The sequence below is a fragment of the Marmota marmota genome, unplaced genomic scaffold (assembly GCF_001458135.2).
Source record: "Marmota marmota marmota unplaced genomic scaffold, marMar, whole genome shotgun sequence".
Classification (NCBI taxonomy): Eukaryota; Metazoa; Chordata; class Mammalia; order Rodentia; family Sciuridae; genus Marmota; species Marmota marmota.
This window is the reverse complement of record NW_025999863.1, coordinates 6,039,554-6,058,578: the sequence shown is the minus strand read 5'-3', so window position 1 is coordinate 6,058,578 and position 19,025 is coordinate 6,039,554. Positions and strand designations below refer to the sequence as shown.

The following is a 19,025-nucleotide window of genomic DNA, read 5'->3' as shown; positions in this document are numbered from 1 at the left end:
TCAAAGGAGTTTTCTGAAGGCCTCCTTCATGTCCCTGTTCCTCAGGCTGTAGATAAAGGGGTTCAGCATCTGAGGGACCAGAGTGTACATCACTGAAGCCACAGCAGAATTCCTGGGTGAGTCAGTCAATGAAGAGCTAACGTACACCCCAAATGCTGTCCCATAGAACAAGGAGACAACACACAGGTGAGACCCACAGGTGGAAAAGGCTTTATGCTTTCCTTCTGATGATGGAATTCTCAAGACAGAGGACACAATGTAAATGTAAGAGAAAATGATCCCAGAGAGAGGAACACCAGCAAAGATGCAAAATGAAATATAAATCAAGATGTTCTCAATGAAGGTGTCAGAACAGGCCAGCTTGATGATCTGAGCAAGTTCACAGAAGAAGTGGGGCATCTCCAGGTCTGAGCAGAAGGACAGCTGTAGCACCATCAGAGTGTGCAGTAGGGCGTCCACAGTGCTGATGGACAAGGAGACCAGAACCAGCAGGACACACAGGCAGGGGTTCATCAGAACTGTGTACCTGAGTGGATGGCAAATGGCCACATAGCGGTCATAGGCCATCACTGCAAGGAGACAATTCTCCATACCAACAAAAACTATTACAAAGCAGACCTGAGAGAGGCATCCCATGTAGGAGATGCTCTGATCCTGTCTCAGGATGTTCACTAACATCTTGGGGATGATGATTGTGCTTAAGGAGATGTCATTAATAGACAGGCTGCAGAGGAAGAAGTACATGGGGGTGTGGAGGTGAGAGTCAGAGCTGACAGCCAGGATGATGAGCAGGTTCCCCAGGATGGTGACCAGGTACATGGACAGGAACAGGCTGAAGATGAGGGGCTGCAGGGCTGGGTCCTCTGTCAGTCCCAGGAGAAGGAATTCTGAAACAGCTGTGTGGTTTCTAGCTTCCATTATGTTGATCAATCTGTTGCAAACAAGGTGGTGAATATACATAGATCTGTGGCAGCAGCCCAACGTGGGGATGTGTCTGAACACCACTCCTGAGACACTTTGATCTCTGCACGTCGCATCTAGAACTCTGAGAACATCAGCTTCTGTTGCAAAGCCACTAGTCTGTGGTAGGTGGTTATGGCATTCCTGACAGCTAATATTCCCAACACCAAATAAGATTTTGAGTAAATGTCAGAGTGCTTTGTGAGAGTCATCACCATTGAGAAAGGGAAGATTTCCTGCCTGAAGGAAATGGCCCATGTGCTTGTGCACCGAGTGGAAGAACAGGAGCTGTGTGACATCATGTGAGGGCCTATGGGAAGGGTTAAGGGGTGTAGACTGACATGCTGGGCATGGATCTTGTTTCTCATCGTCTCCTGCACATGCTTTCTCCTGCTTCCCCAGGATGAAATTCTCAAAACACGTCTTCCCTCATTCCTACAGCATTATCTAGGGGACTCTGTGTTCCCTTTCTGGTTTCAAGAGGAAAGAAGCTGAACATCTTACCTGAATACTGAAGATGGAAAATCTGTTTCAGGACGTGCAGACAGACCAGAGGGATAATGGGATCCTGGTCAGGGAAGGTCGTCTCTGGGAGGAGGCTTGGGTGTTGCTTCCTGAGCAGGGCAGGGCTGGGGAGTGAGGTCAGATGCTGCATCCTGATGCTATTTCCCTGGGGTCTCAATATGCAAAGCTCCTCATTAGACCAGCTATTTCACAGTCATTCTCACCCCAGGAGTGCAGGTCCTTAAAGACCAAGACTCTGGTGGTGGGGAGTTCAGGATGGCTGACTTCCTGACCCCTGAGGGAAACTGTTCATCATTCAGTTCTCGCCATGGTTCCTGCCCATCCCCAATTCCCAGACCTTGAACGTGCAATGCCTACCTCCTCTATAATAAATCCCAGTGTTCCGTCCAAGTTAAAAACTAAGGCACAGCTATCTATTTAATTACTCCTAAAGCCTGGTTTCTATTTTAGATATGAGAAAAAAAAAAAAAAATATATATATATATATATATATACACACACACACACACACACACATATTTATAAATGTCATACATACATATATGTGTGTGTGTGAGTGTGTGTACACACACACATATTTATATCCTCATATATACAGATATAAATTATGACATTTTTAATGTGAACTAAGAATCAGGGAATTAATCTGATCTAACTTTCCTATGTATACATATATGCATGCCACAGTGAATATCATCATCATGTATATTCACAAAACACTGACTAAAAAATAAAAAATAAAATTTAAAAAAATACAAAATAACTAAAAACTAGAAGAAAAAAATAAAAAGAAATACCAGAAAAAATGAAAGGGAACAGGGTAGGAGAATAGGGAAGGGAAATTATATTTCATGCCTTTATAAGTATGTCAAAATAAATGCCAATGTTATGTATAACTAAATAGAACCCAAAAGGCAGACTGTGCCAATCTGCACATACTCAGTACATGTGGTCAGAGGTGGAGCTCCACATCAATGTTCATTTTGTAACATTTTACTGAAGGATTCAATACCTTCATGTGTTATCATTTTACCCCATGTTCACTCATTCAGTATGAATTTCTAATTTTCAAGGTATGTTCTTTGAGATTTTTGGCAAGATGGCATCCTTCTTCACTATTTTAAACTCACTAAATTTTATAACACGTTAATCGTAGATAAAATGTGCAGAGATATCATTGAGATGATTTTTAAAAGTCAATCTTCCCATGTATCACAGAAAGAAAAGAGTGTCAACTCCAAAGTCTGATATGATGTCAAATAGTCAGAATTTTCTCTTTAGAAAAGCAAAGAATAAACCTTATGTGTACTATACCTCCTGGTCTAGCTACAGTTTCATTCTCTTCTAGTCATTTGTACAATGTGAAAAAGAGTGGGCATTCCATTAAAAGTTTTGGGCAATCAAGTAGTGTAGACACTACTTGTGGATAGAAAGAGAAAAGAGAGAAAGAGGGAGAGGGATAGAGAAAAAGAGAGAGAGAGAGAGAGAGAGAGAGAGAGAGAGAGAGAGAGAGAGAGAGAGACTAGTAATATTCTCTTCCCAAAATATATATGAAAGGTTTTCAAAATAAGGGAACTTGAACACTCATTCTGGTACATGACCTTAACTTTCCCCATCCTCCTCCTCAGCAACATGAAACCAGAAGGCCAAACAGGTGCAGTAGAGTTCCTCTCAGAGGACCAAGAACTGCAGCCCCTTCTCTTTGGACTCTTCCTGTCTGTGTACCTGGTCACGGTGCTTGGGAACCTGACAACAGCTTCATCCTAGCCAACATCTCTGACCCCCACCTCCACACCCCCAAGTACTTCTTCCTCTCCATCCTGTCCTTCACTGACATCTGTTTCATCTCCACCACGGTCCCCCAAGATGCTGGTGAACATCCAGAGACAGAGCAAGACCACCAGTTACATGAGCATTTAAGCCCCCGCACAATGCCAAAGATGCTGGGAACACCCAAGCACAGGGTCTAAGCAACACATAAGCATGATTTCTCTCCCAGTCAGGCTTTGTCTTGATTTCAACTGCCTTAGAAAATGTTCTCCTTGCAGTCATGTCTACATGGTGATGACTACATAGCCATCAGTCACCCCTTGGGTACACAGTTACCATGAACCCCTGCCTGTCTGAGTCCTGCTGGTTCTAGCCTTTGTTGGCCAGCATTGCAGACAGCCTGATGTGTCAGATGGGGCTGTGACTGCCCTTTGAACAGACCTGGAGATGCCCTTTTCTGCAAACTCACCCAGATCGGATCATCAAGCCCATCTATCCAGTGCCCTCATCCAAACATCCTGATTCGTCCATGAGAGGAGAAATAGGCAATGCACAAGGAAAACAAGCATGACGGTCATGACATGAGACATCTGGATGTCCTGTCAGGAGAGATGGACTTATCACCACAACAGCTGGGTGCTGCTAGCAGAAAGCCCTTCCTCTTACACCCCTCTGGGAATGCCTCCATAGCAGAGATTGACTGCGCCGGGCACCGTAGCACACACCTGAAATCCCAGACCCTTGGGAGGTTGAGGCTGGAGGATCAGGAGATCCTGAGCAACTTAGCAAGACCCTATTTTGCTAAAACAAAAAAGGGCTAGGGATGTGGCTCAGTTGTTAAGTGCCCCTAGGTTCAATCCTTAGCACCAATAAATAAATAAATTAATTAATTTTATAAAATAAAAGAGATTGCAACCAAGATTACTTCCCCTTCCCAAATTGCATCCATGGTAATATTGTGCAGTTTAAGGACCTGACTCACTTGCCCTAATTTGGGACAAATCTGAAGGTTCATCTCCATTTTCTATCCCCTGGCAGGTCAGAGGACACTTATTGGGAGATGCTGGTTATCCCAGCACAATTTATCCCTCAGCCTAGTCAATTTTCAATCACTTCTCTTCTACAGGGTCTCATCCCAGTTACACATCCTAATAACCTGTCAGTATAAAACTTTGTTTCTGTTTTATTCTTGGTAGCCAAACCTGTTTTCATATGAAAATCACATTCTTTTCAGTGCTGAGAGATGCTATGGATTATATGTGTTAGGAAATATGATGATGTGAAAGTTATTCTAATTTTAAACAGGATGACAATGAGATGCTTCACTGAAAAGATGATGTTTGATAAAAGACCTTCTGTAGTCAAGAGCACATGATGTAGTTATGTAGAGATAGAACCAACCTCGCATTCCTTGATAGAAAAACAAATGAAAAATGGTCGCACTCTCTATCTTTGCCAGACTCCTATTTCTAATATTCTGCCAGAAAATCTGCAGTCAGAGTACATTTGGGTTTCCCTTTTGTGTATTAAACTTGTCTATATATGACATTCAAATTGAGGATAATATAGAGCATATTCCTTACCCATATTTTCTGAAATTGCCCTTTAATTGAAATCAGTTCTCCTGAATGTTGGGAAGAACGTCTGTATAAAATTTTGTGAGGCTGGTAATGTTCCATGGAGAGTTGTATTATTGATAAACGTTAAATTATTTTTTGTTCCCAGGACAAATTGCTTTCTGTATTTTATTGAGAGAAATGTGTGCACTTAATTAAATCCAATACTCCCATCTTGCATTGAACTCACTCATTCTAAGACATAGTTCTAGAAATCCCTTCATCTCTCTTCTGCATCATATTTTTCTGATTTGATGAGATCATGTATAGTAGCATCCAATGTATATGAGTTTCTCTTAAAAATTAAACCAAAGTTTATTGAAGACCTATTACAGTTTTTTTTTTACTCTTTCTCCTTTTAAAATTAATAGAGTTGAGACATTGAAGAAAACCATCACAATCTCTCTCTTCACAAATTGCAAAAAAATATATCCAGTGAATTATAAGTTCACATGAAAAGAGGTTAAATGTAAAGTAACTTGATAAACATATGATCATAGAGAAATCCCCAAATATGAAAGTTTTTTTTAAAAATAAACACCAATGTAGAACACCAACTCCATTAAGCGATGGTTGAAATCCAACCCGATGAGCTAAATATATGGACACACTACCTTGGGAAGATTTTGTAATTTGAATTAGAACTTCATGTATAGATGAAGAACCATAAGTTTAACTATCCTCTCTGTATGTGGAGAAAACTATTGTGATAAAATTGAAGCAGGTGTTCATTAAATTCTAAATGAAGAGTCATGGTCCTGTCTGTAATTTTGGCCATTAGCAGTGATCCTAGAAAATAGATTATAATCCTCTGTGTTCAATATGAAAGCAAAAATTAACATCAATGATAGCTAAGAAGAGCCATCCCTGAGGGTCTGTATTTTATAATATTTAGATAACAGTTAGAATGACACCATTTAGACCCACATATATAAGACATATTATGATACCTAAAATAAGAACCAGGCTTGATGGTTTAGTTTGTAAGTCAAAAGGAACATTGGAATGTATAATAAGTGGTGTGTGTTACATGTTCAAGGACTCAGAAATGAAGATGGGCAGGAAAAATGGGGAGAACTGAATGGGAACATCTGGCCTGTCCCAAACTCCTCGCCTCCATTCTTGGTCTTTAAGGACATGCTCTCCTGAGATTAGAATACTAGTGATATAACTGGTCTAATGAGGAGCTTTGGATATTGAGCCCCAGGGACACAGAGACTAGAGCCTGTGACCACTCCCCACAAAAGTCCTTCCCAATCTGGGAAGCAGCACCTGAGCCTCCTCCCAGAGATGAGCCTTCCTGATAAGGATCTCATCCACTCATTAATCAGTCTGTATTTCCTGAGGACACATCTTATATCTGCAACATTCAGGTAAGATGGGCTGTGGATGTGGCTCAGTGGTAGAGCACTTAAACCCTTGTGAGCCCTGGGTTCCATCCCCAGCACCACAGAAAACATTAAGTAAGATGTTCAACACCACCCCTCTTCCACCCAAACAGGGAACACACAGCCTTAATCAAGCTTTGGAAAGCAGAGCAGATGTTTTCCTGGGGAAGCAGGGAGGAGAGGACACCCTGATGATGAGAAGCCAGTCTCCCTAGCCCACTCCTGTCAACTGTCGTCTTCTGGACAAATTCCCCGACGTGTGAACTGATACCCACCCAGTTCTCTATGTTGCAGTCTCCTACTTTCCTCAAGGAGACGTCACTTTTGCTACACAGCATAAATCTGCTGCTTCTTAAACATAATGACCTACAAAATATTCTGAAATGTGTTTGTGTTCTTGTGCGTGTTGAGCAGGGATTGTGGTGAGTATATTAGTTGGTAGGAGTATCGTAAACAATTACCTTGGACTGGGTGTCTTAATAGAAATTCCCATACTAATAGTATTAAAAATCTAAAGATTAAGGAGTCTACCAGGTGGTCCTAACCTATTCCCAGGTGATGCTGCACCTGCTGGTCCATTAATTTTTAGCTTTCACCCTATCAATTTCATATGATTTGTCAACAACATGGAAACTAGAAACCACACAGCTGTTTTAGAATTCCTTCTCCTGGGACTAACAGAGGACCCGGCCCTGCAGCCCCTCGTCTTCAGCCTGTTCCTGTCCATGTACCTGGTCACCATCCTGGGGAACCTGCTCATCATCCTGACCATCAGCTCAGACTCCCACCTCCACACCCCCATGTACTTCTTCCTCTGTAATCTGTCCTTGAATGACATCTGCTTAAGCACAAGCATGATTCCAAAGATGCTGGTGAACATCCAGACACAGAATCAGAGCATCTCTTATGCAGAATGCATCTCGCAGCTCTGCTTTGTCTTGGTTTTTAGTCTCTTAGAAAATTTTCTCCTTGCAGTGATGGCCTATGACCGCTATGTGGCCATTTGCCACCCCCTGAGCTACATGGTCATCATGAACCCCTGCCTCTGTGTTGTGCTTGTCCAGGTCTCTCTGATCATCAGCATTGGGGATGGCCTGCTGCACAGTCTGATGGTGCTGCGACTGTCCTTCTGCACAGACCTGGGGATCCCCGACTTCTTCTGTGAACTTGCTCAGCTCATCAAGCTGGCCTGTTCTGACACCCTTATTCACAACATCCTGGTATATTTGGCAGCTTGCATATTTGTTGGTATTCCTTTCTCTGGAATAATTTTTTCTTACATTCACATTGTATCCTCTGTCTTAAAAATGTCATCATCAGGAGGAAAGCACAAAGCCTTTTCCACCTGTGGGTCTCACCTGTCTATTTTTTTCTTGTTTTATGGGACATCTTTTGGGGTGTATATTACCTCTGTATTTAGTGACTCCCCCAGAAAGACTGCAGTGGCTTCAGTGATGTACACTGTGGTCCCTCCAATGCTGAACCCCTTTATCTACAGCCTGAGGAACAGGGACATGAAGGGGGCCTTGAGGAAACTCACTGGCAGGATATTGGCTCATCTATAATGAGTCATTTGCTTTGCACTAGGATTTCTCCACTAAGTCAAAATGACAGGATTACTAAATGTTTAGTCCATTATGATCACAGAGAATGTATTAGAAAAGTCTGCCTATAATATTCAAAAACAAATTCAAATTTCACTGAGCAATAAATAGAATGAATCCTATAGGGTTGCATTATTATGGTACTCTCTGTGCATTATCACTTGTATTTAAGAGTAGCTCTTTGTCCAAGCGGCCACCTTTATTTATACCAATAGGTTACATTAGGTTATTAGTACCACAACCACATTATTGTTTAGAGTATATCAGGAAGGCTGCTTATTCTGCAGTTACATTTCATAGTTACAATATGCAGTGTCAGGAGCTTTGTGCAACTCTCAAGAAGGTCCACTGTTAGTTGGGCAGCTCCAGGAGCTTGGGGAAACCTTGTAGTTATCTAGCAAGCAAGTTCCTCTATCCCAGGAGTTATGTGCCTAAGGTTAAGGTTGATGCTGATAAGACTCTAGCATTGCCATAGCAACCAGGTAACCTATGCCTTTGCATAGAAACTTTCTCAGGCACACCAAACATGCCACAGCCATGAAGTCATCAGGGATCCCGCTCCCAAACCCAGAACCCCTACAATAGTTTTCACCTGATGACTTAATTAGGTTGAAGTGAATTTCCTCCTTAGACTTAATACTAATGGGAGGTAAAGGGATTACATAACGCAATTACTGAAACAAGTTACTGACAGCAAATATCTTTCTCGGGTAGTAATAGCATCTACCATCTCCATTTTAATTTCTATAATTAAAATGGCTTAATTCCATATTACTGTTTTGAAATGATTGCGAGATCTTTTAAACTCATCAAGGGAGATGCCCTCATTCCTAATAAGAAGTAAAATCCAATGATGATAAACTGAAACAACAAAGAGAGTTATCGTTCACATCAAGGACGTGTGAGCAGTGAATCTACAGGGACAGAGAGCAGGGCTTCCTTCAGTCCTCCCCAACGTGAGCTCATCCCAGGGCTGGTTCTCCCTCAGAAACCCAGGAGTAGGAATAAGTTGAGGTGTTGCATTTGGGCATGATGCCTGAGATGGAATGCTGAGGGTCCTCCCCTTGGTCCTTTTTTCTGTGAACCTACCAAATTGCATCTCTGTAGTGGACTGAATGGTTGCCCTCTAAATGCACCCAGATCCTGTCCCAATAACTTGTGCTTATCTTATGTGATAAAGGTGTGAATGTTACTCATATGATAATGGGGGAAAGAGGATTTGCAGAAGAGAAATGTATCCTGGTTCACCTGGGTGGCCTTCAGTGTAATGATGTCTCTTTACAAGATAAAAGTGGAGAAGACACAGAGAAAAGTGGGACGCATTGTATCCATGGAGACGGAATCTGTATTGAGCCAGCCAGTACTGACCTCCAGTATTCAATTATTTTTTTAAGTGCACCATTGTGATTTCCACTCTAGGGCATTTTTATCACCCTTGCAGATATTCCTATACTTTTCATTTCATAAATTTGTTTCATTTTGACCTTGCCTTTTCTGAGAATGTACCACAGAAAAATTGCTGAAACTAGAAACTCTGCCTTAGGGTCTGCTTCTGTGGAACACAGGCAGAGAGAATACGTTTAGAGAATAGAAATCATGTGCCAATGTCCACCGCTGGTAATGAATAGATTAATCACGTGTCACATTCTTCTCGTCATTGAGCTTCTCCATCAATCCTGCTGTTGTCCATTTAGCAGTTATCCATCTATTTTCAGTGCTCTATGTTTGAGTTGTGTATTGAGACCTTGAAGGTCAGGGGCATTTTTTTGATGTGGACATAATTTGGGTATCTGTTTTTCTTATGTTGTGATCAAAGCTGTGTGAATATTCTCCTCTGTGTCTTCTGGAGGAAATAAATGTATTTTGACATACATCGTGAAATTACGAGCTATTGCATAGTAACTTTTGGGTTGGATGAAGAATATTTCTAAATGGTATAGTGAATTTAAGTTCTAATTAGATGTTCCTTGTGTTTTACATCACGTGCAGAATATTTTATTTACCTCGACAATCTAATGGATGTAAAACATTAATTAATTTACATTTCTTACTATGACATTGAGAGTCTTCTCACATATTATGAGCCATTTATTTTCTTCCCTTGTTAAATAAATGTTTATGATATTTCCATTGAACTGCCTGTCGTTTTCTTTTCCAAATAGACAAATTATTTATGCATGTGGAATAGCGATTCTTTGTAGTTTGTAATAGTAAAATTTTATTTTGGGGGAGTGTGCCTCCTTTGCCATGGGCTTTATACTATATCATGGATGTCCCAAAGTGCTTGGTTTTAGCAGGTTTTAATTTGTCAGTATTTTCTCTCTTGGTCTGTACACAGCAAGTCTTGACATTGAAATGACTAATCACCTCAACAAATAAATTATTCTCTTTCCTTTTGCAATTGAGGCTGAAACCACCTGAAATTTATTTGTCTTTGATAAGAGTAAAGATATCCAAATTCATTTTTATTTTAGCGTGATTTATGAAATAGTCATTCCATTCACTGTAATGCCAATTTGGCAATAAAGAAGCCATTCATTCATGAGTTAGTGTTTTCCTGGACTCTCTTTTTTTGAATAATAAGATGACTATGCATTCTTGCAACAATATCTCTTGTCTTACTGATCTCAACACATCAATCAATTATATCTAGTTCATTGTGGTAAAAAACAAGCCCTCAAGTTTCTTACATACAATCATAAAATGGCTTTGTATCACAAATTAAGTTCTTTTCTGAGAGTTTGGAATTTTCTGTAAAAATGCAGATAAACAAGACACAGTTTTACTCTGTGACTGTGTGTGTGTGTGTGTGTGTGTGTGTGTGTACGCGAACCAGCACATACATGCACCAATACTATGAAATTTGGAAAACTTGGTAGTAAAATTCTAAAAAGGAAGCAAAATATTGATTAAATGCTTAGTCCATTATGATTAGAAAAGACTGCCTATAATATTCAAAAACAAATTAAAATTTCACTGAGCAATAAATAGAATGAGCCTGATGGGGTTGCATTATTATGGTACTCTCTGTGCATTACCACTTGTATTTATATGTTGATACCTTCATGCATGTCTTATTTTGAGTTGAATTGCAATGTCATATTTCCTGATTTCACCTGTGAGTATAGTTGTGACTCTAAAGATACCTTGAAAGAAAAGCAGAAGCTAGTACAGAAGGAAGGGTGCCCATATGTCAGTGGTGCTTTGATGAACATGAGCAGAGACATTTCTCACAAGAAGAAATGCAAGTGTCCAACAAATACATGAAGAAATGTTCATCTCCTGAGGGCAATCAGGAAGATGCCAATCCAAACTATACCAAGACTTCATCTCACTCCAGTTCTGGTGGCAAGTATCAAAATACAAATAATAATAAGTGCTGAAGATGTGGGAGAAAGGTTCTCTTACATGTTGTTGGTGGGACTGCAAATCACTACAACCACTCTGAAAAATGGTATGGAAATTCCTCAAAAGACAAGGAATGGAACCACCACATGACCCAGCTATCCCACTCCTTGGTATTCATCCTAAGGAACTAAAATCAGCATACTACAGTGATATATGCATACCAATGTTTATAGCAACGCGATTCACAGTAGCCAGTTTATGAAACCAGCCTAGGTGTCCCTCAAAAGATGGTTAGATAAAGAAATGGAGTCTTACTCAGCCATAAAGAAGAATGGAATTATGTCATTCACTGGTAAATGGATGGAGCCGGAGAGCATCATGCTGAGTGAAACAGGCTGGTCTCAGAAACGCAAAAATGTTTCTTTCATATGCTGACACCCGAGCAAACCAAGGGGAAAAGAGAAGGAAACCCATGAAAAGAAGAGATATCAGTGGGGCTGAGGAAGGGGGTGGAGGAGGAGGAAGGAGGGATGGGGAAAGGGAAGAAGTGGGAAATGAAATGGACCAAATTATACTATGTACATGTATGATTATACCATAGTGAACTGCACTTTGATGTGTATCTATAAAGCACAAATTTAAGAAGCCATAAGTAAGTAGAAGGAAGACCAGTGGAGCAGTGGAAGGGGAAGAGAAGAAGGAAGGAGGGAAGGGAAAGAGAAAGTACTGAGGCCTGAAGTGGAGCAAATTATAGTCCATGCTTTTATAATTATGTCAAAATGAACTCCAACATTATGTATAACTATGATGCATCAGTTAATCCATCAATACAATGAGGCTTTGACCTGATTTCTTAACTGGCAGGGTCATAGTTGCCTCATCCTCACCAATGGGGTCTCTACTCCTGAATTCAGTTAACTGAGTTTGGATATTTGAAGATATGAAGAACACCATATCATAAATCCATCCACTAAGTCAATAGCAAGCTTGGTTATGTTCTTCCTTGGAGATTTTTCTGCAACCATAAGGTGGTCTACGTCCACAGCCATGGGTTTAGGCAATGCCTGACTCTTGGGTTAGCCCATACTTCTGGAACAAAGAAAGCTCTACCTCTGCCCTTAGCAACTAGTCCCCTGGAACACTGAGGTTTCAATATCTAGAAAGAAGAAATATTTCTTGTTTATGGGGAAACATCCACGGCCCCTTTTACTTCTATTCTTGACAAATTGTGTCAAGTTCTTTATTGGTACCTGTAAAACATTATCCTCTTTTAATATTTGCTGTTCCCTTTGTGCGGTACATAGAAAAAAATGACCTTTTTAAATTCCATCGATGTCTTTGTTCATTTTAACTATGACTCATTGGTGTAAATATTGATGGGGTTAAGATGGTAAAGAAAGATATCACAATGCACAGGATACATTGGCGCACTCCTGTAATCCCAAAGACTCAGGAGGCTGAGGCAGGAGGACCACAAGTTCCAGACCAGCCTCAGCAATTTAGTAAGGCCCTAAGCAACGTAGTGAGACACCATCTGCAAATTAAAAAAATAAAAAGGGCAGGGGATGTGGCTCAGTGATTGAATGCCCCTAGGTTCAACACCTAGTACAAAAAATAAAATAAAAAAAAATCACAATGCTATCTTGTAAAAAAAAAAATCAGCTACTTGAAAATTAGAAATTTATATGGAATGAGTTAACATGGTGTAAAATGTGTTAATAACACATGAAAATATCAAAACCCTTAACTAAAAATGTCTTTGGAGTGAACACTAATATGAATAACTCATTCACCCTTTAAAAGATGTCCAAAATCTAAACAAATGTGCTGAGTTTATGGACACATTTGCATAGTTTTTTCTTTTGGTAATTTAGTAATTAACTAACATATTTCTTCATTAAGAAATGAAGAATTATAATTTCAACTCACAGTCTCTTTCTGTCAAAAAGACTGTTGAAACCATTGTGAAAACGTTAAATTCTGAACAAGCTGTCATGGTCTGTCTGTATTTTGGACCATTAGCTGTGATCATAGAAAACAGATTATAATTCTCTGTGCAAAAATTAAGGTTCAGTCAACACCAATTGTAATTAAGAAAAGACGTGCCTGAGTTCCTGTATTTTTAAATATTTAGATAACATTTAAAATGACACTATTTATATCTGAATCTGTAAGACATTCTCACACCTAAAATGGGCAACTGATTTTGAGATAAAATGTGATAGATAGATGTGACTTAGTTTGTAACTTACAAGGAACACGGGACTGTGTCATAGAAGAGGTGTGTGTTAGGTGTGCAGAAACATGGGAACACTTGGCCTTGGGGTCAGGAAATCAGCCGTCCTGAACTCCTCACCTCCAAAGTCTTGGTCTTTGGGGACATGAACTCCTGGGATTAGAATGACAGTAAAATAGCTGTTTAATGAGGACCTTGGATTTTGAGCCCCCAGGGATATGGAGACAATAGGAGCTGGCCTGTGATGTCACTGGACGGCCCTGCCCCAGTCAGGAAGCAGCTCCGGAGCCTCCTCCCAGAGATGAACCTTCAGACCAAGATCCCAGTCTCTCACTGACTGTGTCTGCGCGTCTGGAGGACACATCTTCCATCTTCAGTATACAGGTAGGATGCTTGACCTCATTGCTCTTGGGGCCAATCAGGGAGCACAGGGCCCCCTAATTAATGGTCAGGAAGTGAGTGCAGTGTTTTATGAAAATCTCATCCTGCAGAAGCAACAAGAAAGAACATAAGTGAGATGAAGAGAAAGCAGTGCCCACTCCGCTCCTGTGGAATGTCATCTTCCCAGGCATGTTCTCATGGGTCAGCACCAAGACGCGCCCAGCTTTCATTCTTCCTGCCTCAATCTCTCTGCAGTAACAGATTCCATTCACTGGAGTCCTTATATCTTATTATATCTTGGCTCTTTTCTTTGTTTAATATTTATTTTTTAGTTATAGGTGGACACAATATCTTTATTTTATTCTCATGTGGTGCTGAGGATTGAACCCACGCATGCTGGGCAGCGCTCTCCCACTGAGCCACACCCCAGCCCTTGACTCTTTCTTTTCCTTCAGATTCATCACCAACATGGAAGCTAGAAACCATACAGCTGTTTTAGAATTCCTTCTCCTGGGACTGACAGAGGATCCAGACCTGCAGCCCATCCTCTTTGTACTATTCCTGTGCATGTACCTGGTCACCATCCTGGGGAACCTGCTCATCATCCTGGCCATCAGCAATGACTCCCACCTCCACACCCCCATGTACTTCTTTCTTGCCAATCTTTCCCTCACTGACATCTGTTTAAGCTCAAGCACCATCCCCAAGATGCTGGTGAACATCCTAACACAGAATAAGAGTATCACCTACACGGCCTGCCTCACCCAGGTCTGCTTTGTCTTAGTCTTCGGTGGCTTGGAAAATTGTCTGCTTGCAGTGATGGCCTATGACCGCTACGTGGCCATCTGCCATCCACTCAGGTACACAGTCATCATGAACCCCTGGCTGTGTGGACTGCTGATGCTGTTTTCCTTGTTGATTAGTCTTGTGGATGGCCTACTGCACACTCTGATGGTGCTGCGTCTGTCCTTCTGCACAGACCTGGAGATCCCCCACTTCTTCTGTGAACTTGCTCAGACCATCAAGCTGGCCTGTTCAGATATCTTCGTTGATAACATCCTGATACATGTTGTAGCTTGCCTATTTGGTGGTATTCCTTTCTCTGGGATCATTTTCTCTTATATTCACATTGTGTCCTCTGTCTTGAGGATGCCATCATCAGAAGGAAAACACAAAGCCTTTTCCACCTGTGGGTCTCACCTGTCTGTTGTCTCCCTGTTCTATGGAACAGCTTTTGGGGTGTACATAAGCTCCGCAGTTTCTGACTCCCCCAGGAAGACCGCAATGGCTTCAGTGATGTACACAGTGGTCCCTCAGTTGATGAATTCATTTATCTATGGTTTGAGGAACAAGGACATGAAGGAGGCCTTGGGGAAACTCATCAGTGGGAGAGCTGTTCTATGATGTGTTGTTTGCCCTTTTTTTTTAAAACTGGCTTTCTAGAATAGTTAACAGTGAAAACATGTGTGATGAGCTATAATTCCTGATTCTTCTGTCACTATACTCTTCTAAATTACTGAACTCACATAATGGCCAAGTGGATTTTAAATCGTCCTGAAACCTGGCGTTGCTTTTTGTCTAGTTCTGTGGTATTTGCCACATGATTTCTCTCCCCAAAGATAACTTTGTTGCTTTGATTCCACAGAAGTGGACCCTGAAGCAAGGATTCCAGTCTTAGAATTTTCTTTGCGTTGAAGTCTCAGAAGAAGGCAAGTTAGTGAAGGATGGCAGGATAAGGGTGGTATATAAGCAACGCTTGGCCATATTAAGAGAATCGCTTCCACTGATCACAGCTGGGGCCATTAGAATTGCATCCTAGTGTCAAGCTAATGCAAGCAAAGGGGTGGACATTCATATCCTGAGAAGCAAAAATTGAGATCTGCTACTGGCATCCATATGCTTCTGTGGAAAAAATAGCATTGACCATACTCAACGTCTTGTCTATAAAATTGTCATGATTGGATCAGATCAGTGGTTTGAGATGACTGTGACATACTTGAAGTCCATCAATGAAGATATCTTCATTCCTAGTTTAAAAAAACATGACTTTAATATACTGTGACAATAAGGAGAAAAACCTTTCATTCCAAAGATATCGGAGGTAGGAAATAAGCTGGCACAGAGAGCAGAACTTCATTCATTCAATTCCCAATGAAGTTGTCATACCTGGACCCGATGCCACAGACAGCAATCTGGGAGCCCACTCCTGGGTGTCTTGGGTAGGGAATTCCCCATGTACCAACCAGTGGCATCTCTGGGGTGGACTCCATGGTGGTCTTCAAACTATGTCAACTTGTGATCCAAGTGTGGGATGAATGACGAGTGTTGCTTGTTGGGAACAAGGGGGTTGGCAGAGCAGGAGCACTTAGTGGACCATCTGGGAGGGATCTAAATGTAATCCCATGTCTCTTCCTAAGACAGGAGTGGAGAAGACAGAACCCAGGAGGAGGCTCTGTGACCGTGGAAAACTGATTTGATGAAGTCAGTATCTGATTGCCAGTATTGGGTCACTTTTGCCTGGAAAAACTGTCATTTTTACAGCAATCCAATCCATATTCATCACCCTCATGACAACCCTGCACAACATGTCACATAATGAATTCCAATTTTTTCATGCAAGTCTCATCTTCGTGCTTCAGAAATGACCCTTTCATTAGTTTCAGAGTTATTTCTTGATTTGGGTGCTCTGTATTTTTTACACATTATATATGGTGACATTAAACATACGTAGCTTTTCTGATGTGGAACAAGGTTTGGTGTCCATTTTTCTGCTATTTGGATAAACTTCTTGAATATTCTCTACCATGACTCTCAAAGTGAATAAAAAATAGTTTTAGGGCTGGGGACGTAGCTCAGTGGTATTGTACAGGCACACGTGGCCAGTGCCCTCAGATTGAACCCCACTCCCTGGGACACATACTTGGTGTGGAAGTGCTGGCTGTAGCAGAACAGTTTTCACGTTTGGGTAGTTTCAAAGAATTGAACCAACTTACCCTCCCCTTAGGTATTCTGGGGTTCTGCACCATCCCCCAAACACTTCCATTTGCTTTGACAATTCAAAGGGTGTAACTGTTCACCTACAGTTTAATGTTAGGAGGTTATGAGCCTTTCCATGTATTATGGGCCATTGGATTCCTCTCTGAAGTAATACACGTGAGCGATATGTCCATCATGCTGCATATCTATCGTTAATTCACAATATTCATGTAAGTAATTGGAATAACAGTCCTTTGTCTTTAAATACATTCTGCAAATTTATTCTTTAGAATTGTGCTTCATAGTGTTTAGTAGGTGCCCCCAGTGCTCAGTGTAATTAGAGTTTAATTTTTCAGTTTAATTTTTCATTTTTAGCACTGAAAGCAACAATAGCCTCAGTAAGGGATTTTTAGTCTTGCCCTTTGCAATTGAGGCTAAAACCACCTAAAATTTATTGTTGCTTTTGCTGTGAGACCGCATCAAATTTTTCTTTTAATTTCCATATACTCCCATTATATGCTCTATCTGTTCACTTATCAGTTAATGTTTTTCTGGACACTATTTCCTGAACAATAGGATTATATCTTTCTCTTCCCTAATATCACAGGCTTTCATTGCTGCCGCACCTCAGACAGGTAAAACTATCTTATTTTATTTTTTATTTATTTTGGTATTGGAGATTGAATCCAGAGATGTTCAACCACTGAGCCACATCCCCAGCCCTTTTTATACTTTTTATTTAGAGACCTGTCTCTAAATATTTTGCTTTGGGCCTCATTAAATTGCTGAGGCTGGCTTTGGACTTGTGATCCTCCTGCCTCATCCTCCCAAGCCACTGGGATTACAGGCGTGTGCCACCAAGCACCACTGTGCCAGATAAAACCGATTTTAACAAGGTAACAAATAAATCATCTTTTTAGTTACAATCACAAGTGTGCCTTGTACCCCAGGTTAATGGCTTTTCTGATACTTTGCAATTTTGTGCAACAAAATTAATAACCGAGACCCAAAATTTGGGTGTAGGACCTTCTGTGTATGTGTGTGTGTGTGTGTGCCAATGTGTTTGTGTACATATGTGTAAATGTATAAATTATTACTTAGAATGAATACTTGATAGAGAAATTCAAAAATTCCAAAAAAAGGGGTGAAATGTATGCTTTTTAGTCAATTTGGTTAGAGGGAATATGTTAGAAACTCTTCTTTTAATATCCAAAATCATACTTTTAGCCATACTTAGCCGTACTTAGAATAACCCACTATGGTTGCATTTTATTGTGTCACCTTTTCTACTTTTATTATTTATTATAAATACAAATTATAGCATTAGGTTATAGTTACCTATAACTATTTGTATAACTCACATGTATACATGTAACTCATGTATAACTGTGCAAAAACTAGTTGTAACAATATCTATATATACTATGTATAACTAAAACTATATACTGTAACTGTCTTCTATAGCTACATTTTAGTTTTGAGTTGAAGGGTGTGTCAGTCTTCCTGATATTGTGTAAAGGTTGTTGTGACTCTAAAGCAACCTAAGGAAAAAAGATAAGAATCACGTACAAATAAAAGGTGTACCTATGCGTGAGAGTTCCTCAGGACAGACATGAACGAAAAGAGGGGGAGGAAAAATACCGGAACCAGGGTTTCTCAGGATGAGGGATCAACCAGCATCAGGTTGGGAAAGAAGACAACATTCTCCAATGTCTCAATTCCTGAGTCAATCCTGGCTCCCACCTTACGGTGCAAGGACTTCACTGTCAACGAGTGAGCCCCTGCCATGTAACTTGTGTTTAAATATTTAAAACTCCTCCTCAACTCAAAGGTGTTGAGGTGTGCAGCTGTCCATTCCCCTTCTTCCTCAATGGTGTCCTCACCAGCTGCACCAGCTACAGGGGCACTTGTGTGGGTAGAGGGTATATTTTTCCTCCTAGATTTCAAGATTTGTCTTGAATTTGTCCAAAGAGGCTCTGTCCTGGCTTCTCCTCTCACAGGGCCGCAGCCGGTCTCCAGTCAGGTCTCTGCTCCTCAGTTGGGTTTGCTGACTCTGCTTCCTGCTGGTGGAGAAGGTCACGACCCCACCCACCGAGCCCCACTGGGCTGGGTTAGGGCCCTCCTTGAAGGTTGTCCTGAAACTGTCATGTGATCCAAGTCTGCGGTCCTAGGTCTGGCAGTGCTCCTCTTTGGAGTGGAGCCGTGTTTCTCCCACAAAGCA

The 19,025-nt window shown here is 41.0% G+C and overlaps 3 protein-coding genes across 3 annotated transcripts; 2 read left to right on the top strand and 1 right to left on the bottom strand.

Annotated features, from left to right (window-relative positions):
• Positions 1–921, bottom strand: LOC107157570 (olfactory receptor 7G2-like). The gene has a single exon (XM_015503921.2). It carries the CDS (start codon positions 916–918, stop codon positions 1–3), a length of 918 nt encoding a protein of 305 aa, XP_015359407.1. The 5' UTR covers positions 919–921.
• Positions 922–6,882: 5,961 nt separating this feature from the next.
• LOC107157495 (olfactory receptor 7G2-like) lies at positions 6,883–7,824 on the top strand. Its single transcript, XM_015503868.1, has one exon. The coding sequence runs from the start codon at positions 6,886–6,888 to the stop codon at positions 7,822–7,824; it is 939 nt and encodes a 312-aa protein (XP_015359354.1). The 5' UTR covers positions 6,883–6,885.
• Positions 7,825–14,293: 6,469 nt separating this feature from the next.
• LOC107157569 (olfactory receptor 7G2-like) lies at positions 14,294–15,232 on the top strand. The gene has a single exon (XM_015503920.1). It carries the CDS (start codon positions 14,297–14,299, stop codon positions 15,230–15,232), a length of 936 nt encoding a protein of 311 aa, XP_015359406.1. The 5' UTR covers positions 14,294–14,296.
• Positions 15,233–19,025: the final 3,793 nt, after the last annotated feature.